This window comes from Gymnogyps californianus, chromosome 1 (assembly GCF_018139145.2).
Source record: "Gymnogyps californianus isolate 813 chromosome 1, ASM1813914v2, whole genome shotgun sequence".
Classification (NCBI taxonomy): domain Eukaryota; kingdom Metazoa; phylum Chordata; class Aves; order Accipitriformes; family Cathartidae; genus Gymnogyps; species Gymnogyps californianus.
This window is the reverse complement of record NC_059471.1, coordinates 44,471,561-44,496,555: the sequence shown is the minus strand read 5'-3', so window position 1 is coordinate 44,496,555 and position 24,995 is coordinate 44,471,561. Positions and strand designations below refer to the sequence as shown.

The following is a 24,995-nucleotide window of genomic DNA, read 5'->3' as shown; positions in this document are numbered from 1 at the left end:
TGGAGAAAATGGTAAAGGAATACTTCGATGGCCACGTCTGCCTACTCTGAAGAAGTAGCTTCATTGTTCTTACCAGGCTAATTTACTTAACAGTCACACATACTTTTACAACCACTTGGTACAGACCACAGCTTTTACTTAAGAGACGCACAGACCAACGCATGCTATTCAAGGCCCAACAGAGAAAGAAGATGCTGCACTCAGAGCCCAGGCCAGCGCCAGCCAGGCTGCCCTGCGGCGAGGAGCGCGGAGCCCGCCGGGGGCTAGCTCTCCCGCGCCGCTGCCGCCTCCACAGGGCAGCGCCACCACCCCCTTCCCCACGGCAGGAGCAGCTCGCTGGAGGAGGTGCTGTCCTACCCGCCGGATGCCCAGCTCCGCGGAAGGCAACCGGCGACGGCCCAACCGGCAACGGCGGGGTGCGGGGGAGCGAGGGGGCGCTGGCGCTGGCTCGCCGACCCCCGCGCACGCCGAGGCGAGGAGGAGCCGGCGCAGCACCAAGTCCCGCGGCCCCAGCCCCCGCGCCCCGCCAAGCCCTTACCTCGGACGGCGGCCGCGGGCCCGGTGGCGCATGCGCGCCCTTCCGCCTTCCCTCAGGGTGGCGGAGGCGGGGCTGCGCGACGCCATCGCCACGGCGACCAGGGTGCCGCCGCGCGCCCCTTCCCGCGCTCTGCCGCGCGGCACGACGGGAGAAGGAGCCTTCCCACGCCCCCTTCCGCGGTGCAGCGCCGGGGAGGCGGTGGGGCGAGCGGCCGGGCTGCCGCCGCGCGGGCGCGCCATGCTGACCTCGCGGACGTTCCTCAAGCGCACGCGGGCGGGCGCCGTGGTGAAGGTGGTGCGCGAGCACTACTTGCGCGACGACATCCCCTGCGGCGCCGCCGCCTGCCGCCTCTGCCCCCCCCGCCCCGCCGGGCCCGGCCTCGGCCTCGAGGCGCAGCCCAGCGGCGCCGCCAGCAGCCTCTGCCCCGGGCCGCACTACCTCCTGCCCGACACCAACCTCCTCCTTCACCAGGTGAGCGGCTGCCGGCGACGGCGCCGGGAGGGGCAGGCGGCGGCGCGGGGGGGGGCGGGCGGTGGCTGCCTCAGCGGAGCCACAGGCCCGGGCGCCGGGGAGGGCCCGCCGCCCGCCTCCCTCTGGGCCCGGCCGTGCTGCCTGCGGAGCCTTAAGCCCTGCTCCGGCCTGGGTTAAATCTGTGTGGGTGTGAATCACCCCGCGCCCCTTCGGGGTGGGGTTCAGGCGTCGTTCCTGGAGAGGCGCTTTTAGCAGTGCGCTGTCGGGCTTGGGTCTTGCCGTTGTTACTTGTGTGTGCTTGATCCCTGAACGGGTAGTCTTTCCTTTCCCTACCAGCTACTGAGGAGGCCTTCAGCATCACCGAGTCTAGTCTGGTTTTAGGCTGTATTCCGGTTTTATGTTTTTGCTGCCTCGACGGTAGCAATAAAGAACAGCATTTTTTTTTGTTTGTTGTGGTCTGATATGGGTATGGAAAGTCAGGCAAGGTGAGTGAATAGACTCTGAAGCAGCAATCGGGATCGTCGGGTGGTCACTGAATTTTCCTGTCAACCTGAATTTTCCTGAATACCTGTTCTGTTTTTCAGAGACTGTTGTAGGCTTAGGTTCTTTATACAGTGATGTTGATTTCAGGTAATGAATAGAGGCTGCAAAAATCATCCTGTGTACAACTCTGGAAGCATGGGATGAACTTTACTCAGCAGCCCGTCACTAATTGTGCAAAGGCTTGAGTCTGGGCAGTGCACACAGTAGAATTCCAGGCCGGGAGGCAGTGAATTCCCAAGCTCAATGTTTGACTTGGGTTTTTTGATTGCTTTTGAATACATCTGTAGAAAGTAGAATAGCCCCGTGCAGACATTGGAGACTGGAAGTAATTCATGAATCCTAACATGGATTGCTCTGGAGAGGGGCACAACGCGCTCATGTTTTAGCAGTTACCCATCCCAAAAGCTGTAAGTAAGGATTTTCTTCCGAAAACAGCAAGTCAAGGGATGTTTTCAGCCTGTTACGCATGGAATTCTTGGTGTCTTGTTGGCAAAGTTTGTATATACATAGTACAGAGCACTCTGAGAATGTGCCAGGGTACGCTGCCATGAACTGGAGCAGCGGGGATTAGGAAGTCTTGGTAACAGTAGGAGAAGGTTTTACCTAGCAACTGGAACAGGATTGCAACAGTAAGATTTGGCCTGGTAATTCAGCTTGTACATAGAATAATACTGGATTTCTTGCCCTGTGAACGTGGCTCTAAATCTTTTAGGTCATCTAAACATCAGGTGCAAAGAAGCTTGGTCTGGCATTGCTTTTAATTCTTCTAGCCATGCCCTCTAGAACCTTATTGCTGTCTCATTTTGGAGATGGGTTTTGCACAGTTCCTTGCCACAAGCTTAGAAAATGAGGCTCACATCTTTTTCTCCTGACAGAGAGCATGACTTTTTGGTGTACATTTCTCTCTCTTGCACACAATGGCTGTCAGGGGTTGGCAAAGAAAAGTGCTGGAAAATTTGTAACAAATTTCCGCAAAAAAATTTGGTCTTTGAAAAGGTGAAGAGCAGCTAACAGAATTCCAGCTGATTTGAATCTGTGGAAGTTAAAATTGCAGTGCAACAGTGGGATTGTTTTTGGAGAACTTAAGCCTACACATGCACAGGCATGTCCGTGTTAGCTGTGTAACAGTGGTCAGGTACTATTTTATGGTTTGCGTTCCTCACGAAGACATATGCCAGACAGCCTTTAAGTTATGTTGGATTACTGTCAGATTGTGCATAGATGTATTTTGTTTACAAAGATTATAGTTTACAAGAACCTCTCTTACGTAAACAAAATTCTAGTGTACACCTGGCCTTAAATTTGATTGGAGTCCTGCATACGTTGGGGCTGAATTTGATGGAAGTCAGAATAAGTCCTTACCTTCAGTCCAGCAAAATTCAGGTCACGAAGAGGCTGGAGAATCCTATTTGAACTTTTTGCCCACAAGCAGGAGGAGGGAGCTTAGTATACTGTTCAGTTTCCCAATGGTGAGAGAAGAAGGCAGAAGTAGTGCAACTCATTATTCATGTTAGCTTTTTATGTATTAACCAAACAAATATTTCAGGTCCTGTTCTTGGATAGAATTAAACAACAATTTTTGATTAATTTCCATTTTGTTCCTCAGATTGATATACTTGAAGATCCTGTTATCAAGAATGTCATTGTGCTACAGACAGTCTTACAGGAAGTCAGGAATCGGAGTGCACCAGTATACAAGCGAATTAGGGACGTGATTCAAAACCCTGAAAAACATTTCTATTCTTTCACCAATGAACATCATAGGTAAGGTGTGGAATAGGGTATAACAAAGTTGTACTGATGTCCAGTAAAAGAAACTGGGAAACAGAACTGGAACATGTGAACTAGGTAAAAAAGTTACACTAGAGTGCATAGAACTGTATACTTCTAAGGAATCCTATTGGAAAATAGTTGCATGTTCCAGGAGCTTTTCTGGTTTATAATTAGTATAAGCATATATATATTATGAAAAGGTGATTAGAATATTGAATAAAGTTTACAGACAAGACTGTTTGTTAACTTGAGCAATGGAATAATGCTTTTCCATTTTAGTGTCCCTTTTAAACATATTCCAATGCTTTATTAATATTGCCAGCTCAGCCTGTAGCAGAATTTGAAAATCTGTTAGTGACAGAAAGCTCTAAGAAATGAAGATGCAATTAATTTGCCTTTATTTGTGCTCACAAGTAGTTTCCAATACTGCAGTATCATAGTTCTAGGAAACTTGAATCCATAGTTCTAGCATCTTGAATGCAGTTCTCTTCAATTGTCAGTGAGAAGGTTGACACTTCTCTTCAATTGTCAGTGAGAAGGTTGACACTTCTCTTCAATTGTCAGTGAGAAGGTTGACACTTCTCTTCAATTGTCAGTGAGAAATTAACACTTCCTTCCTATTTTTCTTTACCCTTCTGTCTCCTGACCCTTCAGTGGCCTATGGAGTGTTACACATATATAAAAATTGATACAGCAATGATTCTTTTGGCCTCACAGTCTTGATCTTGTTTGTCTGAAAAATTTTTGGAAGTATGGATAGATGTTGGGATTTGTTTTGTCCGTCCCCCCCCCTTTTTTTTTTAATTTATTTAGAGAAACATACATAAAGCAAGAGCAAGGAGAATCTTCTAATGACCGCAATGACAGAGCCATTCGGGTAGCAGTAAAATGGTACAATGAACACTTGAAGAAAATAGAGGATGAGGAGAAGATTCAAGTTATCTTTTTAACAAATGACAGAACTAATAAAGAGAAAGCTCTAGAGGAAGGGATAACTGCTTATACATGTAAGTGAAATGGCATGTATGTTTAATTTATTGCTCAGATAAACAGTCTCAGCAGTCTCTTCATACCTAAATCCCATACATCTCTTGCATAAATATTTATGTGTATGCTTTTGTAGGTGAGGAGTATATAAAGAGCTTGATAGCTAATCCTGATCTTGTAGATCGTCTTGCTTGTGTATCTGATGAAGGGGTATGTTTTTATTTTCTTTTTATAAAATAAATTAATCACAAATGGTTTGCAGTATATTATTGGACACCGTATGTCAGGTTGTTAGCATCAGTTTAGAATATGACGACTCGACTTTATTACCATTTTGGCCATATAACTTTTTGACAACTGAAAAGAAAAAAGGAAATATTGCAGCTGTTTTTACTGCTGCTTATATGCCTATTAGTAGGTATCTAGTTATTTGTAAAAAGCCAGTTGCTTTAGATAAATGATGTGAAGATGAGAATAATAACAGTTGGTTAAAGAAAATGTATAAATGTTAGAAATAATGGAAACAAAATGAAAACTACAAAAGTATGTATTGCAAACCATTTAGATCTTTGTTTTGTGTCTATTATTTGAAAGTTTGTGTTAACTTATTATTGATCAAAAGCATTTTCTATCAAAAGCTCTGATTTTTGTGGGCAGTTAAGTTGACATAAGTGCAGGCTGCAGCTCAAAGATGAGCTATATCCTCTTCTATTTCCTTGTGCTTTGTGTTTATCAGAATCAAGACTTGTATTTTCACATAAGACTGATATAGGTGAAAACTAGCACCACCAAAAAATGGGAAGGTTAATTTCATCAGTTAGTTCTAGCAGAATGGAGTGGGACATGCAAGAGTGGGAAGAAAGTGGAGGGCTCAGCTGACCATTTCAGCAGTTAGCTGTGGTTCATTCAGCTTTAACTAATTGTCTGACTGCTCCAAAGTTGAGTCACAGTAATGTATTTTCATAATGTTTCATATAGATTTACAGTATATGCTTACACTGTGTGCCATACTCTTTACTATGCAGTACTATGCTAATATTTTCTTCACTAAGTATATGTTTAGTCAGTATATCCAAATCAACATAAAAGCATATGTCACTTGTGCAGTATCTTTTAAGTAACTGCAGGCAAACAGAAGAAGAAAAGGAGGCGTTCCTAGAATTGCCATGTTTCTATGTTCTTTATGCTTTTTATGCTTCATTAGAAAAATTACTGCTTAGTGGTAGTTTTTCATTGTTGTGCACATTCATACCTGCACATAGTTATGATTTTGGAGTTTGTTAGTTTGAATGTCATGTTCCTGAGCTCGGTTTTGGAATAATCATGAATACAACAGTCTGAAAATTTCCTTCCTTTTTTTTTTCTTTTTTTTTAAAAGAAAGAAATAGAAAGTGGAAGAATAATTTTCCCAGAACATATTCCTCTTAGCAAATTGCAGCAAGGAATAAAATCTGGTATTTACCTCCAAGGAACTTACAGGGCGAGCAGAGATAATTATCTTGAAGCTACTGTTTGGGTTCACGGAGATGCTGAAGAAAACAAAGAGGTGAGTTTTTCATTTTGTCTTCATGCTGTGAACTTTAAGTAGCCTCAGTAATGACTTAAAATGTAATTCTTTTATGATGACATATGTTAAAATGGAGCATTATAGTAATTTTTCCTCTTCTGTGTTTTTCTGACGTTTTTTCTTTGTTTTTGTTTGTTTATTTATATGGATATAGACTACTGAAATGTTGACTATGCTCTTTTTGAAAAGAATAATGTGTTTAAAATTATACTTGGTGCTTTGATAAAGTATTTGATAAAATAAGGTTGAATATTAGTTGTTAATAGTTTTTCAATTGACTCAAATATAACACTTTTTTTTTTAAAATTAGTTTGAAATGTATGGTGAAAGACAGAGAAACATGTTTGTAGGAGGATTTTCAGAAAAACTGTGGTGAGCCCTTGTGGGGCTCTCTTGCTTTAGTTCCCCGGCTATTTTCATGCCTGGTGATGAGTAGATAGGCTGTTCCCCTCCGAGCAGTTAACCCAGCTGTCTGCCTGCTGGATTCTCTGTTGGTACAGTTGTACAGACACTGTTTTCAAGCAGCAGCAGTTGCCTCCTCCTCCCTATTTGTGGTGGCAGCTGGAGGTGCTTCTCTGGCTCTCTGTTTCTTTTTTTCCTATTTCCTAGTAGTATGTGGAGTCCCCTAGCCTGCAAAAATAGAAAGATTGTCTGAATATTTTTTTTTATTTTTATTTTTATTTTTTAGAAGACTACAAATTATTTTTATAGAGGCAATTGGAATCGTGAAGTAATATCATCAGTACTGAAAGAAACCTAGGCAGAGGAAAAAAATGCATCACAACATGCCTTACAATGTTCTTTAGAGTGCGGAGCCTGTTATACATGTATACTTTTCTGTTACACTGCTTTGATTTGGGTCTTCTGTTGCTATCATCATGAATATTTGCATTTTCATTTTGTTTTCTAAAAAATCCAGATAATTATACAGGGACTGAAACATTTAAACCGAGCAGTTCATGAAGATATTGTAGCTGTGGAGCTGTTGGCAAAAGATGAATGGGTGGCACTGTCCTCAGTGGTCTTGCAAGATGATGGCCAGAATGAAGATGACATTGAAAATGAACAGGAGAAAGAAAACATTGTATGAAATAAATAATTTTTTACTTAACTCGTGTTAAGAGAGAGATGAAATCTGCAATACACTGACAATGTTAGGCTTTAGATTTATAGATCCTTTTTATACTGACTCCTAAAAGCTATTGTGAATGCGGAAATTATAAAACTTAATTGTAGTCCTACAGTTGCATTAAATACATGATTATGTATAAAATGAATACTTTTTAATTAATGCCAATCAGAAATTCCCACATTACTGTGTTAAACTTCATAAATCTGAAAGTTACTGAGTGGTAGTCAGGTAATAATACAAAGCTATATACTGATGTGCAGATTAGGATTTACTAGAATAGGAGCAGGTGTTGTATCACTATGACAGTCAGCTTTTATAGGCAATGCATACATTTGGAACCAGTTGTAAAATATTCTTTAGCTTCTTGCAGTAATTCCGCTTAATGTGTGTGCAGTGCACACACGTCTACCCTGTCCAACAAATATTTGCATTTCTTTAAAAACATGATCTTCCCACTGAATTCCATGGGAATGTTTTTTAATTATTGTGTTTAGAATTACTGGAGAATTTTCAAGCAACATAAAAGGACTCCTAAAAATTATAATAGGTTGGAAAAGAAAATGGAGATAGTTGTGTACTAAGCAGAGACAGTGGAACAAGATAGCGTTTCTGCAGAGTCTTTTTCTGCTGTTCATTGTTTTTCTGAAACGATGTCCATTAAAAAAAAAACCACAACAAAGTAGTCATATCACATATTAAAAATATTAAGTCATGCAAAGCACAGGGAGACATAGTTCTGTTTGTGAAGTCATAGTAGAATTTATGGCATTATAGTGACACATAAGTTACCTCCAAGGTTTGAGATATATGCTGTAATCAAACATGTTACCATGAGTTCAGACAGTTTTGTGATTTTAACCCGTGTTTTCTACCAGCTGAAGACTTCTGTTAACAAGGACATGCTGAGACCTACAGGAAAAGTAGTGGGCATTATAAAACGAAACTGGCGACCGTTTTGTGGCATGCTTTCCAAATCACAGATCAAAGAGGTAAGGAAATAAGTTATTGAAAGTGCAGATTTTGTTTTTTTTTCTTTAATTAGAAATTATTTGTTCCTTTTTCTGGCTGTTAATAGGCAAGGCGCCATTTGTTTACACCAGCTGATCGCAGAATTCCTCGCATTCGAATAGAAACAAGACAAGCAGATACATTGGAAGGACAAAGAATAATTGTTGCTATTGACGGTTGGCCCAGGAATTCCAGGTATCCCAATGTAAGTTTAAATGTTTTCTTCTGAACTTTTATCTATCCAATTTTTATGTGTTTATTAGGTAAGATGTTTATTATTATCTGCAATGCTGAGTAACTTCAAAAAGTGTTGACGTGAATTTTAAGTTCTTTGAGTGCCATTCTTTGATGGTGCAATTTAAGGAAGTCCCTAAATGATTTAGTTTACTCTTACCCCCAAAAAACAGGTATGGGTTATCATACGTAAAAAAGCTTGCTCCTTAGGTTCCGCAGTGAACATGCGTGCTAACTTAGGTGCTTTATTTAGACTAACTAGGGACTGCCTTCTTTTAGTCTGGATTCCTAGAAATGTGAACCTTTCACTGTGGCTTTGCTCATCCACACGCTGATCACCATTCTGGCAAGTAGTTTTAAACACATTGGTCAAATTGCCAGTGGGGCAGAGTTACAGGTAATTAAGTTCTTAAAAGTTCTTTGTAATATACAGGAGGATGTAAGACAAATTGAGGACACTGGTTTCAATTTGTGTTGAACATCAGGTTTTGAGGAGGCTTTCATTGGCTTGTGTAGGAACGCATAGCTTGTCATGAATGAGAGCACAGCTGTCTCAAATGTTTAGAGAAATGAAGGAAACTTGGAATATATGGCAAGAGTGTTAAGACAAAGACAGCATTATTGCAGAGGATGAGACACGTGAGGAAGGAAGTAGAGTTAATGTATTAGGGAGTGGGATGTGTGGCACAACACAAACCCATAGAGAAACTAGACCTTATTAGTTTCGCTGCTTATACAGCAATGTTTTTTCTTTTCTGCAAAACTGAATTGCCACGTTTACAATTTTTGCAGTCTTAAATGTGGAGAATTTAGTGCCATTCTAGGAAAAGAGGGGGAAGTACAAAGTTCAGACTTACTGAATCAATTAAATGTTTGAAATTAAATTTCTCTCTTAAAGATGAGAAAGTTAACTGAAGAAGGAAAGATTACTCCTCCTGTGTAGTTTAATATACTAATAACCTATGAGATAATGGTCTCAAATACTTATTTTTGAGCGAACAATGTTGCTTGATGTGCATGTGTGTGTGTATATATATTTGTATGTATGTATATTGTTCCTCAGGGTCATTTTGTAAAGAACTTGGGAAGTGCTGGAGATAAAGAGACCGAGACAGAAGTTCTTCTGCTTGAACATGATGTCCCTCATCAGCCCTTTTCCCAGGGTGTCCTTAGTTTCCTACCAAAAATGCCATGGAGCATTACAGAACAGGTAATAATTTTTAAATTATTGTAATAAATACTGTGCTTTCTCCTTCAAATCAAACTGTGACATTCTTGGATATCCCAGTGCACCAAAAATAGAGGAGAAATGCTGTCCAAAACCATTTTGTCTTAGGGTGGACTTTAAGCCGGATTTCCTATGGAAACAAGGCCTCTGCAAGTTTTTGGGTTTTGGCTAAAACTATGTTTGTTAAGGATAGACATTTTAAGATAAAAAACATATTACAGGTTTCATTAAAAAATAAAAATATAAACAAAGTTTTTTTGCAAAGGAGAGAGACTACAATTCAAATAATTGTAAGATCATCCCTAAGAGTTTTTCATCTTGCTAAATAGCTTTGTAACAAAATGTGGCAGCCTGTGTCATCGCTAAAATAATCTGAGGAGAGGAGACTTTAATATATCTTGCTATAATCCAGTAAAGTAACTAGAGAAAGATAAATTGGTGTTTGCAGAATTGCTCGTTTTAAATGCTGTTAGTGAATTTCAGGTTCTCCTCAGTAGCATAAATATGGGAAACGGTTGCTTTAGAATGTATGGCAAAATGTCATCAGGGAACAATTTGAGCATGATGTGTTTTTGTTTGTGTGTTTTGTGTATTGTAATTTCTTTGAGGTGGGCTACTTTTATTATAATTTATTACCTACTCCTGTTTCTTTTGAATGTGGAAACTGAAGGAGGGATCTTTGTGTGAATTAGCTGTCTAAAAGTCAGTTGTCTGGTCTAAGATAGCTATCTGAGATCTTTTTGTAGCCATCATACACAGGTAGATACTTCCAAAGTGTGCAGTTCCTTTCAACTGTCTAGACATCTAAGCCTTAGAAAGCTGAAGTTAGTTGAGAGCAGTCATATCCTAAACAATTTGTTCAGCTGGACATCAGTCAAAATTTCACTTAAAAATCTTGATTCCTGGTCCTACTAATTCTGAGATCATGAAAAGATTGTTGTTTTATTCTGTTTCTCTTCCTGTTTGCTGTAAAACAGAAAAATTTTGAGTACTTCATCATCTTCTGTCTTAGTTTTTCTGTCACTGTAGTTTCTGCACATCTGTTTTGATCTTATAAATAAATATTACTGCAAATCTTGTCCTAAACCAAAACAAAAAAGCACTCTGAAAATACGTGGTTGCTTTGGAAAATTTTATGCAAAGTGCCTTTCTCAAATGATCATTTTTATTTCATATGGAAGATATTATTGAAAACAACTTTTTTTTTTTTTTTTTTTTTTTAATTTCAGGATATGAAATACAGGGAGGACTTGAGGCATCTGTATGTTTGTAGTGTTGATCCTCCTGGCTGTACAGATATTGATGATGCATTACATTGCAGAGAACTAGAAAATGGAAATATAGAGGTATTGTTTCTCTTTTTTTAATCAAGCCAGCCATTTATTTATTTATTTACTACGTCCTTTATTTTACAAACAGTGCAGTAGTGGTAATAGTAAATGACATGAGCAAAGCTCCAGATCTGTTGTAAAAGAAATTAATGGTGTTCACACAACTGCGAGATGGTAATAAGGAAAGGGACTTGATTTGCATTACATCAGTGTCAGAAGTGGGAATTTAATGTATTCTAAATTCACCCTGCTTTCTGCTCATTTGGCATGGGAAATTATCATAGAATTTGTTTACTGCTTTAGCTAGGGATAAAGATGGGTGTCTACGGCTAGGATAAGGAGCTATCGGTAGAAAAAGTGAAGCTAATTCTGTAATGCCTAAGGAATGATTATTTAAAAAAAAAAAAAAGACATTAAAAAACTACAGGCTTAACACCTGCTCTCTACCCCCTTATGTCTTATTTAGTCAGGTTTTCTTTGTTATAAATTAATTTGTAATTGTAATAGCAGAGTGTACCAAAATGGAAGGTCTAGCAAACAGAAAAACAAAAATTTGCAGTGAGCCTTGAAGAAAGTGAAAGAGGTTATTTGAGCCCCCAGGCAAGAAGAGTTGCATTGGTAATGAATATAACTTTCCACTAAAAGTACGCATGCCCTAATTTTGCGTAATTGCTGCAACTATTCTTTTTTTTTAATAGAAGTATGATAGGTTTTAACTATTTCTATTACTAAATATAGGAGCTGCTGAAGGGAACTGGGAATGGGTAAATTGGGTTGTAAAGAAAAACTTGAGAAAGTTTCTTTCATGTTGAGAACTATTTCTCTTTTGTAATGTGATGCTTGTTTTTTAGGTTGGTGTACATATTGCAGACGTCAGTCATTTTATTCGCCCAGGAAATGCTTTGGATGAGGAGTCAGCAAAAAGAGGAACAACAGTGTATCTGTGTGAAAAAGTAATTGTTTTCTATATAAAAAGTTTTTTGTACAATTAAGCGGTTGGATTTTTCATCGCTTTCCTCTTTCAATTCTTGGGAGTAGAGACATTAAGTTTAAAAAAAAAAGTAGACTCCTTTGGGCTGCACTTAATTTGCCTCAGACTATCAAAATGAAGGTGCTTTCTGTCATTCAGCCTGCACAGCAAGAGGGAGAAATATTTTTTTTTCTTTTTTTTTCTTTTTAAATCCATTATCTGTAGAATATCCCTTTCAACTCCTGTTTGAAGCATTCATAACATGTAGTTCTGAAACTGGACTACTGTTTTAATATCAATCTGAAATTGCCGAAGTGGCCTGGTTTTGCCTTTTCCATTGTTCTTTCTTGTGATAGCTAAATATCTGTTATTTCCCATGATTTGTATTCATTACAACTGTACACTTAGCCCTGTTTATTTTAACTTCCTTCTCACAGACCACAATGTCTTTTCAGAAATAACTGTTACTAAAAACCTGATAATTAAAATGGATCTTGGAAGGAATTTCCTCTAAAGTAGCTTACTTTTCTTTCAGAAATCTGAGCTTTCGTAGCAAAAAAATAATTATTCTTTCCAAGCTTTTAGTATATTAAGAATTAGGAAATTAAAATATGTACTTACAGCTAGTCATAATTTTTATTCTTTACTTTGCAGAGGATTGATATGGTTCCAGAGTTACTTAGTTCCAATTTATGCTCCCTGAGATCTAATGTGGACAGGTATATGTATATGGTCCATACTTTGATCCTGACAAGAAACTCCAGATGTTTATATATGGATTTTAACAAATTTCCCCCCCTTCTCCTTCTTATAGGCTTGCATTTTCATGTATATGGGAGATGAACCATAAGGCTGAAATTCTAAAAACCAGATTTACGAAAAGTATTATTAATTCCAAGGTTAGTCACATAAATATTATTATACTTCTGAAAAAAAGCTGGAGACCTTTTTATAAAAAGTGATCAACAGACTTGATAATAAAATTTTCTTCTTTCTGTTTACTGATTTATATTTTCTTAGAATTAGAAAATGGTGCTTAAATCCTAAAAATAAAGAGAATGTTTGATTCTGCCCTGTTATTTTAAACCTTTAAGGCTGCAATATTTTTTGTGTGGTTACTTTGTTATGGTATTTCATTTTAAAAGTATAAATGTATTGATATATATATTGGACATGGTATATACCAGCTAGTCATAATTTTCAGTTAAATTCAGTGGACTCTATAGGTATTTAATATATTTCCAAAAATTAGACCTCTAATGTATAAAATACATCTGTGATCGGCATAAAAAAACCCACTGTAAATGCCTGGTATTTCTTAGTATCTTGCATAGATCTGTCCTGTTTTGTCCATTATTCTTTGAGAATGACATGCATTTAGGTGTTGAATGTAAAGCTTTGCATTATTGTGAACCAACTTCGACAGCAAACTGCAGTTCCTGTAAGTCAGAACTATGTTTTTCTTTTCAGTATTCAATTATGTATCATGATGTCTCTATTTTTTTTTTTTTTTTTAAAACCTTTTCAAGGCTTCTCTTACATATGCCGAAGCACAGATGAGAATTGATTCAGCAGCTATGAATGATGATATTACTACCAGCCTACGTGGACTAAACAAATTAGCAAAAATTCTGAAGAAGAAAAGAATTGATAATGGGTAAACCATGCAATGTCCCTGTTACTTTTTTTTTCTCTGTTTTTTTTCTGACTATCTTTTGCTGTCAAACTGTATAATGGTCCTCTGTGTCCATTTTTCTAGTGAAAATCTTTTGAAAGAGAAGTATTTTGCCATTTCAATTTGCATAAAAATGCCTATCTTTATTTCCCCAAAAATACAAACTTGGGATGTTAACTTTTCCTTCACAAGATCAATCAATACGGATTTCTTACGGTCATTATAACAACACAACCAGAGGAGTAGCATTTGAAATTTTAGGAGCTACTGTTGATGTGTGTCAGCATCATAATTTCTGCTAATTTGAACATTAATGTCACAATTTTATTTTTAATTTCTTCTAACTTTTTAAATTTCTACTAGTTTTAAATTATAGTTTCATGATAGACCCAGATGTTGTGTACAGGGTTGCAACTCAACTGCTGTGTCTGCTTTACTGTAGTTCGTTAATACCACTTACTGTCTTCCAGAGCCTTGACACTTTCCTCACCAGAAGTTCGTTTCCACATGGACAGTGAAACTCATGATCCTATTGATCTGCAGACTAAGGAGCTCAAGTATGCCTTTTCTTTTCCTCAAGTACTTAATTCGGGGCAGGGATGGAATTAAAGGCATGTTTAAGTAGTAACATTTACTTAATAGTGTACAAAGTTCCTATTTGTCTTAGATGCAGGACAATCATAGAATTATAGAATGATTTGGGTTGGAAGGGACCTTTAAAGATCACCTAGTCCAAAGCCCCCTGCCGTGGGCAGGGACATCTTTCACTAGATCAAGTTCCTCAAAGTCTCATCCAACTTGAACACTTCTAATGATGGGGCATCTGCAGCTTCTCTGGGCAAGCTGATCCTAGAGAAGAGAATTCCTCTGTATTTTACTGCACTATTTATGAAGCAAGATTTGAACTGTATGCTTCATATATGAACTTAAGTCTTTACTACTGATGTAATGGAGCACTAAGGTCCAAACTCTCTACATCCCACTGGCTTCTCTGTGATGCTCTCCTACTGGTACTAACGAAGGAGAGAAAGTAGAACTTGGAGTTATGGATTACTGAAACCTTAAGAACAACAGAGCAGTTATTGCATATGTACAGAGTGATACAATCTTACTGAGGAGTTCTAGAAATGGAGCTACCAATTCAATTTCTGAAGCTGGATACTTGCTTTCTCTCATACTACTACTTAGTTTCTGTGCTAAAATCTACACTTAGTTATGCATACTGTCACGACGTTATGGTGTGCAACATGGTGCTTTCAAAGTTCGTGTGCATGATATTTGAACAGTACTCAGGAAGAAATCAAGAGGCTTATCTGTGGGTCTTTGTGGACATTTTAAAGAGCATTTTTCTTTAATTTGTTATTTTAGAATATTTTATTTTTGTTATTTAGAATATTTGTCTGACTCAGTATTTGAAACTTAGTAAATAATTGTTACGTTTTTAGTCTTTAAAACGTTTGCCTAATTGTATAAATATTCAAAACCACTAGTTACTGTTATATAATATTGTTAGGATGGTGGAATGTTTCTCATTAGGCACTCAAACCAAATATATAATGTAATGCTTTTCTAACAATTTTATTTGATGTTGATAGAGAAACAAACTCCATGGTTGAAGAGTTCATGTTGCTTGCCAATGTCTCTGTAGCACAAAAAATTTACAATGAGTTCCCAGAGTTTGCCTTACTCAGGAAGCATCCTGCACCTCCCCCATCAAATTATGACATCCTTGTGAAGGCAGCAAAGTCCAAGGCAAGTTTTTACCATGCTAATTAAGTGAATTAATTATAAAAAGTTGTGTTTTCTCTCTGGTTGGCCACTTACCCAAGAATAAGGGTTGGAAAGCAGTATTTTGACAGTGTATCAGCTACACTTTGAAATTGCTGGTACCTGCAGCAAGATATCTGTACCTCTAGATGAAAGGAAGAATCTTGTGCTTTTTAAAAACCCTTTCGTAGGTAAAGAAAGCAAATCACTCTTTAAGTCTTTTGTATTGTAACTCTTGGGCGCTGTGAATGTTTCTCCTTTCCAAGCCACCTGTGATTTTTAAGTCAGTTTTTGGCTTCGGATCATATACCTTATTGATGTATTTAAAAATTGGTCAGTCGCATCAAATAACATGTCTCTCTCAAAGTCAGGAAGTAAGAAAGCATGTTCATATGTGTTTATAGTTTCCATCCTTTCCTTAGATCAGCTAGAGGTTAATTTAGCTTGAAACAAGTCTGATTTAATTAACAAGTCTGAACTGAAAAATGGTTTTTCCAGTTTCAGGACCTTTTATTCAAAGATTGTGGGCCCCATTCGAGCTACACTTTTAAAGTTAACTTTCTAGACGTTGTGATGTGCATTCATATTTCCTTTCCCTTCAGTGCTTCCCCCCCGCCTTTTTTTTTCTAGAGGCAAGAGAGAAACTCCTGAATTCTATCAGTGTAAGATTAATAGATGAGCCCAAACCCAGCCCGTTTCATTTTCGCCTGCTATAAAACTGGAATAATGATAATGATTTCATTTGTACTCTGAAAATTATTTTTAAAGTACCGTTTTATTTGGAAAGCTAAATTCCTGTGCATAGACAAAAGTTCTTTTAATAAACCAAAGTGACTTTTCACTACTCTGACAGAACCATCACAATTAAGTATTAATATGCTATATTTTTGTTACACTTTTTTAGTACATATGCAATTATTTTACCATAATACAGACATAGTTTGATCTCTAGATCATACTTTGTTGTCAGTGGTGTACATGTACATAAAGGAAAGAAAATTCAACTGATCTTGTGATGCAACTTTGTGTGACTGGAAATTAAAAATGCATTATTTATTTTCACGCTACCTGATTTTTTTATCAGGGAACGCTGGCAAACAGGGAACAAACTTCATGTCATACAGTACTAGTTTTACAAATCACTTTTCCAAGTATAAGTTTTAATAATTTTGTGGAGAAAATACAAGAAGGTTGATTACTGCTTACATTGTGCTTGGATTAGAATCTTTGTGTGGCATAAATACTTTTTCCTTTTTTTTTTTTTTTAATATCCTTTCTGATTTATTCAATAAAGGGATGGAAAAATCAAATGAAAGGAAATAAAAAACTTGTTAATATTAGCATAAAGTGTTTCTTAGTTCTGAATGGATGACTTTTCTGAATTCCTAGGCTACTGACTTAGCTTTTCATTGTTTGCATAGAGCACTAGGAATAATGAGGGAGGGATCTGTGCATGCGTGGATTTTTTTTTTTTTTTTTTTTTTGTAATAGTGGCATTCCATTAGGTTATTAGGTGTGATACCTGTGCGAGTTGCTAAGATCAGCATGGATGTAGCCGTTACATTTCTGCTTATATTCTGTTAATATTTGCTAATAATACCTGACCTTTTTTAATTTTTTTTTCCCCTCCTTCCAGAATTTGGAAATTAAGACAGATTCAGCAAAGGCTTTAGCTGAATCATTAGACAAAGCTGAATCTCCTGAGTTCCCCTATCTGAATACACTGTTGCGAATTTTGACCACTCGCTGCATGATGCAAGCTGTTTATTTCTGCTCTGGAATGGATAATGATTTTCATCACTATGGTTTAGCCTCACCTATTTATACCCACTTTACCTCACCCATTAGAAGGTACTTTTATTTTATGAAAGTTTCAGAGAACAAAAAGAAGTGATTTATTTGTGAAGAAATTCTATTTTAAATTGTGGTGGTGTCCATGTAAAACAAAATACTATTTCTGTTCAGCTTTAGATTTCAATTGAGACAGCAGTAGCTTTACATGGTGATCCATCTTCATGTAAGCTTCTAGGTTCACTGTCTATGACTCCTAAGGTCTAATAAAATTTTTTAAAAAGGCTCATAAAAATAAGAGAAATACATCCCTAATGCATATCTCTGGCATAGAAATGCACTTCAGGATCATTTAGCATTATATAAGTTAACCAGAGACTGAGGCAGAGTTTGGTCAGTCATTTTTCAGGTGGAGCTGTGTTTAAATTTTGAGGAGACTGTATTTTACATATAAAAACATTGCTAATTTGAAACTTGCTACTGTAGTTGTTGCATTGTAATGAAATCGTACATCTTGGAAAATGAGGGTGTTTTTTTCTTTTAACCAAGAAGTATCTAATTTTTGGGGAAAATAATTGTCATCGTATTTTGCTCCTTAGAAACATTTCAAGTGAAATCTCTTACAGGTGAATTAAAATACCTGTGCATTTGTGTGCATAATTTGTGGAGCTTCTCGGAGTCCTAATAGTAAATTTTAGTTGCTAACTGATGTATTAGAAAGTTCCTGGCTGAAGTTGTAATAGAAGTTATGTACCAAGAAGTTCCAGTGTGATTATGCTTTGCAGATCAATGGCATTGAAATACCATTCTACACTAAATTTGTCTAGTTCATGGGAAAGGGAAGAGGGAGCGGCTTAAGCTGCCATGGTGAAACATCATTCTTTAGTCCAAAAATAAAACTTTGTTTCTTCTTTGTAAACGTTCAATAATACAGGCTCTATTGGTAGAATACAGTAAAGAATTTCTCTTAGAAAACAGTACAGTTCATTCTGGCTCTGCAGAGTGTATCTTTGGTCAGCAAAGAGAGTGATCTTGAACTAATACGGGGAGTTATCAGCAGACCATCATTATTACAAAAACTTTTTTATCTATAAGATTTATAAAAAAAGTGTATTCAGAATTTTTTTTTTTTTTAAAGTATGTTTTGATATGTCATTGATCATTTAATCTCATCTTTGCAGGTATGCTGACATTATAGTACATCGACTTTTGGCAGTGGCCATAGGAGCAGACAGTACTTACCCAGAACTTACAGATAAACATAAACTAGCAGATATGTGTAAAAATCTCAATTACCGACATAAAATGGCTCAGTACGCACAAAGAGCATCTGTCACATTCCATACACAGGTAAGTAGTTCTGACATGTGAGGATTAACTTTGGACAATTCATGTTGATTTTAAAGGAAGGGAGGGAACATTGAGTTGTGCTTTGTAGAGCAAAACCAAGCAAGGCTGCAGGAATGATTAAGAATGAGGGCTGCTTCTTTGAGGAAAAGCTTCAACATTGCATTGCTGGTTCTGAAAAATTTAGAATAATGGCATCTTGAGGATTCTTTTTACTTTGTGTTTTTTATAAATATGATGAATGCTTAATACTACAGTAATGTTATAAACAGTTTATGGGATTTTTTTAATCTGCTTTCAATATATGGTGTGTATTTATCACAAAGTATAGATTTGAATAGTATAAATTTGAATGTTTTTATTTTTTTAAGCCAGTATATTTGTAATCCAAAAGAGAATGTTCTAGTGCTTTTTTTTCCTTATTCATGTATTTTACTTTTGTTACAGCTGTTCTTCAAAAGCAAAGGAGTAGTGAATGAAGATGCATATATATTATTTGTAAGAAAAAACGCAGTTGTGGTTCTGATTCCCAAGTATGGGTTAGAAGGCACAGTCTTCTTTGAAGAAAAAGGTAAAGCAACACCAAGACTGAATTACAACAATGAGGTATGTTTTATAAGGTTTGTTCTTAAATAGTTTTATTTTTTGGTTTGGTAAGTGAGCAGAATGACTAAAATCTATTCTAGTTGGATTTAGAAGGGCAAGAGAGGCTTTTCTAAATGCAAGTTTATTAATCTGTAGTAGTAGTGCCACTATGGTCTTTATAAGTCTAAATAAACAGGTTCTGACAGGAATTGGTTTCTGTAATAGATACTACTGATATCTGATTATATCTAGTATACTGCACTAATTATATCGAGTAAATACTGCAAAAATGTATATACCACGTATTATGACACTGAACATTCAGGACAGTAATTTGTGTTCATTTTTATTGACATGTAACATTAATAATTTTCTACAAAAATATTTGTTTGTATAAAAACATAAGACATTGTAAGCACTATTTATACAAAATTTGAACTTTCAGGTACCGTCACTTACTGTGGAAGACACAACATTACATGTATTTGATAAAGTTAAAGTGAACATCATGTTAGATGCTTCCAACATCCAGCATCAGAAAATTCGGATGGTGTTGGTAGAACCAAAGGTAAGGCACAAGATTTGTGATTCATAGAATCATATTATGCTTCAGTAATGTTAAAAATCAGCATACGGTAAAATTGAAATTTAACCCAGAAGAAGAAAATCATTTAGCAGCAGATTGTAGCGATTGCTTCATATCTGCTCTCAATAAAACACAGCTCTGCTTTCACTGGCTGTTGAAAAGAATAAAGGGCTCTAAATTAAATTTCCCTTCTGGGCCCATCAGGGATATTTCCACTGATGGGAAAGATCATGATTTGCTGAAGTAATATCTTTTGAATTTCATGGTTCTGTAATCAAGTCTCCCTTTTGAAAATCTGCCAAAACTCAGTAGGATCTTTTTTTTGCTCCAGTAAATTATGGTGTAACTGTGATGGGTGGCTCAGAAGGAAACTCTGTATAATTGCTGGCTGTAAATGGCAGTCCTTTCTTACAACTTCCACAATATAAAAATTCTCTCTTGATAATGTAAGAACCGTAATGTCCTAATAACTGTGTCTCTGGTCTTCAGACTGTTCAATTCTAGCTTCTTAGTGCATCTGGGGCACTGGGGTTTTCACCTGGTCTCGCACCTCAGGCCTGCTGAGTATTTTGCGTGCCATTACAAGATTGTATACTTTCATTGTTACATCTGACTTTTTTGGTAAACAGATGGTTGCAGTAATTGAGTATCTGTAATTGTGGAGGAAAAAGAAAACTCAAAATAAGCAAGAGGCCCTTGTTGTTTATACAGTCAAACATTATTATGTCTTTTTTCTGAGAAATCATCTGTTTCCAAACACATGTAATAGTCTGATCTTTGAGCTTTTGTATTAGCTTGAGTTGAAGGCAATCCTCATGATTTCAGAAAGTAGGAGTAGATAATGAAATTTGTAGTAGAAAGAAACCTTGCGTCCTGCTGTGCATTCACATGCTGAGCTGCCTACTGCTTGTGCTCACGAACTAGTGTTTGTCAGAGCTGCTGTAGTGGGCATAACTCAGGAACACTCGTGTTGCAACGACTCCAGTCCCTGAGGGACGCACTTTGTTTGTTGAAAATCGACACAAAGTAAGGCTAATGCAAGCTGATTATTTCCACACACACCCCCCCCTTCCCTTCTACTTCTTGTACTAATTTCTGTGAAGGTCCTTGCTCTACAACAAAGCAAATACTACCATTTTAGCTTATCTGTTGATACAGGAATGGCCGTACTGATTAATCCAAAATACTTCATCATCCTAAACATCAGTTACTAGTCCTCCTTCCTGGTAAGGAATGAGTATAGGAGTAAGATGCACATACAGTGATCATTCCCTTTGTGTCCATTCAAAGCTTCCAGCAATTTAGAACTCAAATACTGTCTCGCCCAGAGATACACATCTTTCTTTGTGTTCAGTAGATAGAGTCTTGTTCTGTGAATTTGTTTAATCACTTCTTTTCCCAGCTTACACTTCTGACTCCCACAGTGTCTTGTAACAGTGAGTTCCACAGCTCACCATGTATGCAAAAGTACCTTAACCTTTCATTTGTTTCAAGTGTGATGCCTAATACTGTTACTTGATGACATACTGTATTTCCTACACTATGAAAAATAGTCTTTTATTCCTATTTACCATTCCCATGCCACTCAATTCTAGATACTTCTATTATCCACTATGTTAGCTCCTGCTTTTCTGGAAACTATTTCATATCTTTGATCTTCCTCATCACCTTTATGTTTTTGTAGTTCCGTTATATGATTTTTTTGGGCTGGGAGGAACAGAAGCACATGCATGATTCTGAATGTGAGCACACCATAGATCCATACAGGATCACATACACACAGAGATACATGCAGGGTTTTCTGTGTTGTATGGTGTTACGTGGGAACACTTTGCATCAACTTTTACTCCTTCTAGTTCCAAGACCAGTTTGAAGCAATGAGTTTATACACACCAACAGTTGCTAGCTGACTTGCTTTTAGAACTCTTCGATGGACCATGTCTAGTCCTGGCACTGTTAGTATTCCTCTTACCCAGTTTGTTCTTTTTTTTTTTTTTTTTTTTTGATGATGGTCATTTGTAAGTGTTTTCTTGATGTTGGTCTTAATTTTCTTGAGTGCTTCAAAGACACTTTGATGACCTGTTGTTTATGCCTGCTTTAGCTTTTATTATCATCAAGTTATCCATTGATGGAGGAGCAAGGAAGAATTCCCTGCATCTCATTTATCTGGAGAATTTTTATTAGTGTTCCTCAGTCTTCTGGGCTTGCCTGTTTATTTTAACTTAATTTTGCACTTATTTCTTCTTCATTTGGACAAGATTTTCACTTCTTAAAGGATGTCTGTTGACTTGTAATACTTATCACTCTACTGACTTTTTTTAACTGTTCTCTTGAATTTCTGTTGATAAATGGCATATTCTTATTCCAAGTCTCATTTTAAATTCCATCTCACCCCTGAAAGCATTTTACCTTTTTGCAACCCCCTTTAATAAAATCTTCACTAAATTCCTTATTATTGCTCATGTAATGCATTTTAAGGGTTGAGGGTTTTTTCCTTCTACCGTGGTGATGCATTTTGAGTAAGTACACTGAAATCAGTATTACAGGGATGGTTCTGTGGGTAACCTCTTAAGCAGGTCCCCAGGCAAGAGTTGGTTCTCCATTTTTATGGGTTCTCTGACTAGTTGCTCCAAGAAACAGGCCTTTATGGCACCTAGAAACCTAGACTTCTTGTGACACTTACTCATTGAAGGTAACTTATTGTTACCATGTTATCTGTTCTTGCAGCCTCTCTGATACTCCTTAGCATGTCATAATCGTTGCCATCCTTAAGTAGCTGACCAAAAACACAGCCTTCAGCTTACGGCAGTGGGTTTAATTCCACTATAGATGCCTGTGTTACTCTAACACAATTAAATGACTCTTCTACTGGTATATGCTGTTGTGGCTTTCACGTCATTTATAACCTGGTATTAAAGTCCTAGTGATCGGCTTCCTTGCATCAAGCTTCTGAAGTGCCTGTTACCTTCTCTAATCAGACATTACAGTATGCCCATAGACTCAAGTGTAGAGGAGTATACATGTGTCTGGTCTTGGTCCAATCGTTTTATGAACCTACTTAAATGAACTGTATTTCATCATAGCCTGCCTCACTCCTCTTGAATGCCACTCATGTCCATATTCTCAAAGAAAGCATAGCATGCTTCTTGATGACCTCTTTCCTTGAGGACAAGTCATTCTGTCTAAGCATACAGGCTTTTCTCTATCCTTGTTGTTCCTTGCGTTAGAAAAAGTCTATTTTCCATTTATGTCAAAAGTTTTTCCAGTTTCTGCCAAAGCTAAATGCCATTTTGCTATGCCGTGTCCTGAGCCTGACAGGGCCTCTGCTTGATGGGAGCAGCACTTCAGAAAACACTGCAGTGGTGATTGTTTTAAAAGCAAAGCTATTTCCCTTAGCTTTTTCCAGCTTTTACTTCAGTTGAGCGTTCTAGCTGTGATTGTTATATGATGGTAGACCCTCTTTTAGATGACTACTAACAGAACTTTCTGATGTTAGTACAGTGTTTGTAAAAGGTCTGTAGAAGTAAACTCAAAGTTTTATCAGGATAGTATAAGCTAGAATTGAGTTAAACATGTTCCGACTTCTAATTCGTTTCTTTCTGTAGATCCTAGGAAATGATGTGCCTGCAAGTCTGTCTCCAGAGAATGAACCGGAGAAAAAGAAAAAGAAGCTACAAAAATAGCTGGATATAAAAGTTCATAGGAAGTCACACATGAATTATTTGTATTTACATATTTTTTTCCCTATGGGTAAAATGCTAGAAGCAGATCTTGTTTACTTTTAAATACACATTTTAATAATTTGTAAAACTGGCTTTTTTTAAAAAAACTTTTAAGGAATATATGTATGCAGGAGAACAATAGTTTTAAAACCAAGTATGTCTACAGTTTTGTCTTGTGGTTGAAAATAAATGCTTTTGCAAAGTGAAGGAATAGTTGTCGTTTTTTGGGGTTTTTTTTTAACAGCCTTAAGGCCATTCAAGAGCATGACAAAAGTCAGTCTCTTCAGTCTTCAGTGCATTCTCTTTAGCACCTCAGAACTGCAAGAAGTAATTGTGCTAGTTACTTGTCTTAAGTGCTAACAGAATTTACTCTTGAAAGATAAATTCAGCAGACTTGCACTTCCTTCTGGGAAAGTTCTCTCACACCAGATTAGCTGTGTGTGTATATATGCACATGATATGCAGATGGAGAGAGAAACCATACCATAAATGTGCATTAGTCTTTGTCCTAGACCTTAAGGCAATTTAAAGTCATTGCTTAGCCTCTGCTGAATTGCCTTTAAAAAAGGACGGAAACCATCAGTTATATTTGTGTTACACAAAAATCTGCAAGTAACGACAGGTTTTGTGGTGATCATTCAAGCTTGTATTGCCAAGATGCTGGCGAGTTAGAATTATTAGTTAGAATTCTCAAAAAAACCCCAAACATTTTGTGCCCTGAACTGCATTGTTACAGTCTCACTACATCACCTGGCTATGTAGTCATAAAACACGTTTTATGTGCTGAGGACTGAAGTAATTTTAAGTGTGCTCCTAGACTCAGTGCTGAACTCCCACCACAGGGCCTTTCGAGGTGGTTGCTATTGAATTCTGCAAGTTCATTTCAGTAAAACTGTCCTCCAGAGTGCCTGGGATTATAGTAGTTTTCATTCTAGCTTCAGCACCCACAGACCGGTTCTGCTGATGCCAATTCCTAGCTCTCAAAGCCAGGAAACTGTTCCTCAAGTGATCTTCAAAGAGTTACAGCTCACGAACTTCTATACTAGTCAGTTGCTCCTCCATGGTTTCCTTGGGGAATCAGTGGGTCACAGTTGATCAGTACATGGTTGTCACTTGGCCATATTTACTCAGCTCCCTGTATGCTGTCATTGTAAAGGATTGGATCAGAATTATAAAAATCGGTATTTGTAAAAGGCATCAAAAGGAGATAATGAACATGTTTAACTGATTGCAATAGAAAAACCCACACCCCATGAATGAGACGTTTGAATCCTGTCACCACTATCTAAAAGGCTTCAGAAACTTTAAAAGTAAAATTTAGTTTCAAGAAAGATGTGCAGAGCACTGGATCTGTAATTGGTACCGCACTTGTAATTCAGCACCATATATTATAGTAACTGAACCCATTTTTTAACTGTATGTATGAGAGCAAAAGCTTGCCAAGCTCCTTGCCTGGTCTCCTTCCTCTGTTCCCCAAGCCCCCCGCTCAATATACACATACGTGTGTTACAGGCAGCACTCAAATGAAGGATGCTGCAAATGGTAGCAAAAAAAAAAAAAAAAAAAAAATACAATCTAGGTATGAAAGAAATGTCTTTATTCTGTTTCACTACTCAGTTTACAATTATACATGTTAAAGGACTCTCGTTAAAACTACTGAAATTAATTTAATGTAAACAATGACCGTTTTGTGCAACGTGTGCCAAGCAATGCATTAAGTACAACTAGAGAAACAGAATG

General features: G+C 37.4%; 1 protein-coding gene across 1 annotated transcript; it reads left to right on the top strand.

Annotated features, from left to right (window-relative positions):
• Positions 1-775: 775 nt before the first annotated feature.
• Positions 776-23,462, top strand: DIS3 (DIS3 homolog, exosome endoribonuclease and 3'-5' exoribonuclease). Its single transcript, XM_050914247.1, has 21 exons — positions 776-1,009; positions 3,159-3,316; positions 4,139-4,332; positions 4,449-4,522; positions 5,691-5,858; positions 6,799-6,963; positions 7,887-8,000; positions 8,087-8,224; positions 9,317-9,463; positions 10,711-10,827; positions 11,664-11,765; positions 12,437-12,501; positions 12,597-12,681; positions 13,312-13,439; positions 13,928-14,014; positions 15,053-15,209; positions 16,861-17,075; positions 18,197-18,365; positions 18,810-18,968; positions 19,393-19,515; positions 23,139-23,462. The coding sequence occupies exons 1-21, from the start codon at positions 776-778 to the stop codon at positions 23,214-23,216; spliced, it is 2,877 nt and encodes a 958-aa protein (XP_050770204.1). The 3' UTR covers positions 23,217-23,462.
• The last annotated feature ends 1,533 nt before the right edge of the window (positions 23,463-24,995 follow it).

What these genes read in the sequence shown, in the direction of transcription:
- DIS3 (XM_050914247.1), top strand. Translation starts at nt 776, where the DNA reads ATGCTGACCTCGCGGACGTTCCTCAAGCGCACGCGGGCGGGCGCCGTG. An exon ending in AGGGATAACTGCTTATACAT is followed by an intron (nt 4,333 to 4,448) that starts GTAAGTGAAATG and finishes ATGCTTTTGTAG; the next exon opens with GTGAGGAGTATATAAAGAGC. An exon ending in TAGAAAATGGAAATATAGAG is followed by an intron (nt 10,828 to 11,663) that starts GTATTGTTTCTC and finishes CTTGTTTTTTAG; the next exon opens with GTTGGTGTACATATTGCAGA.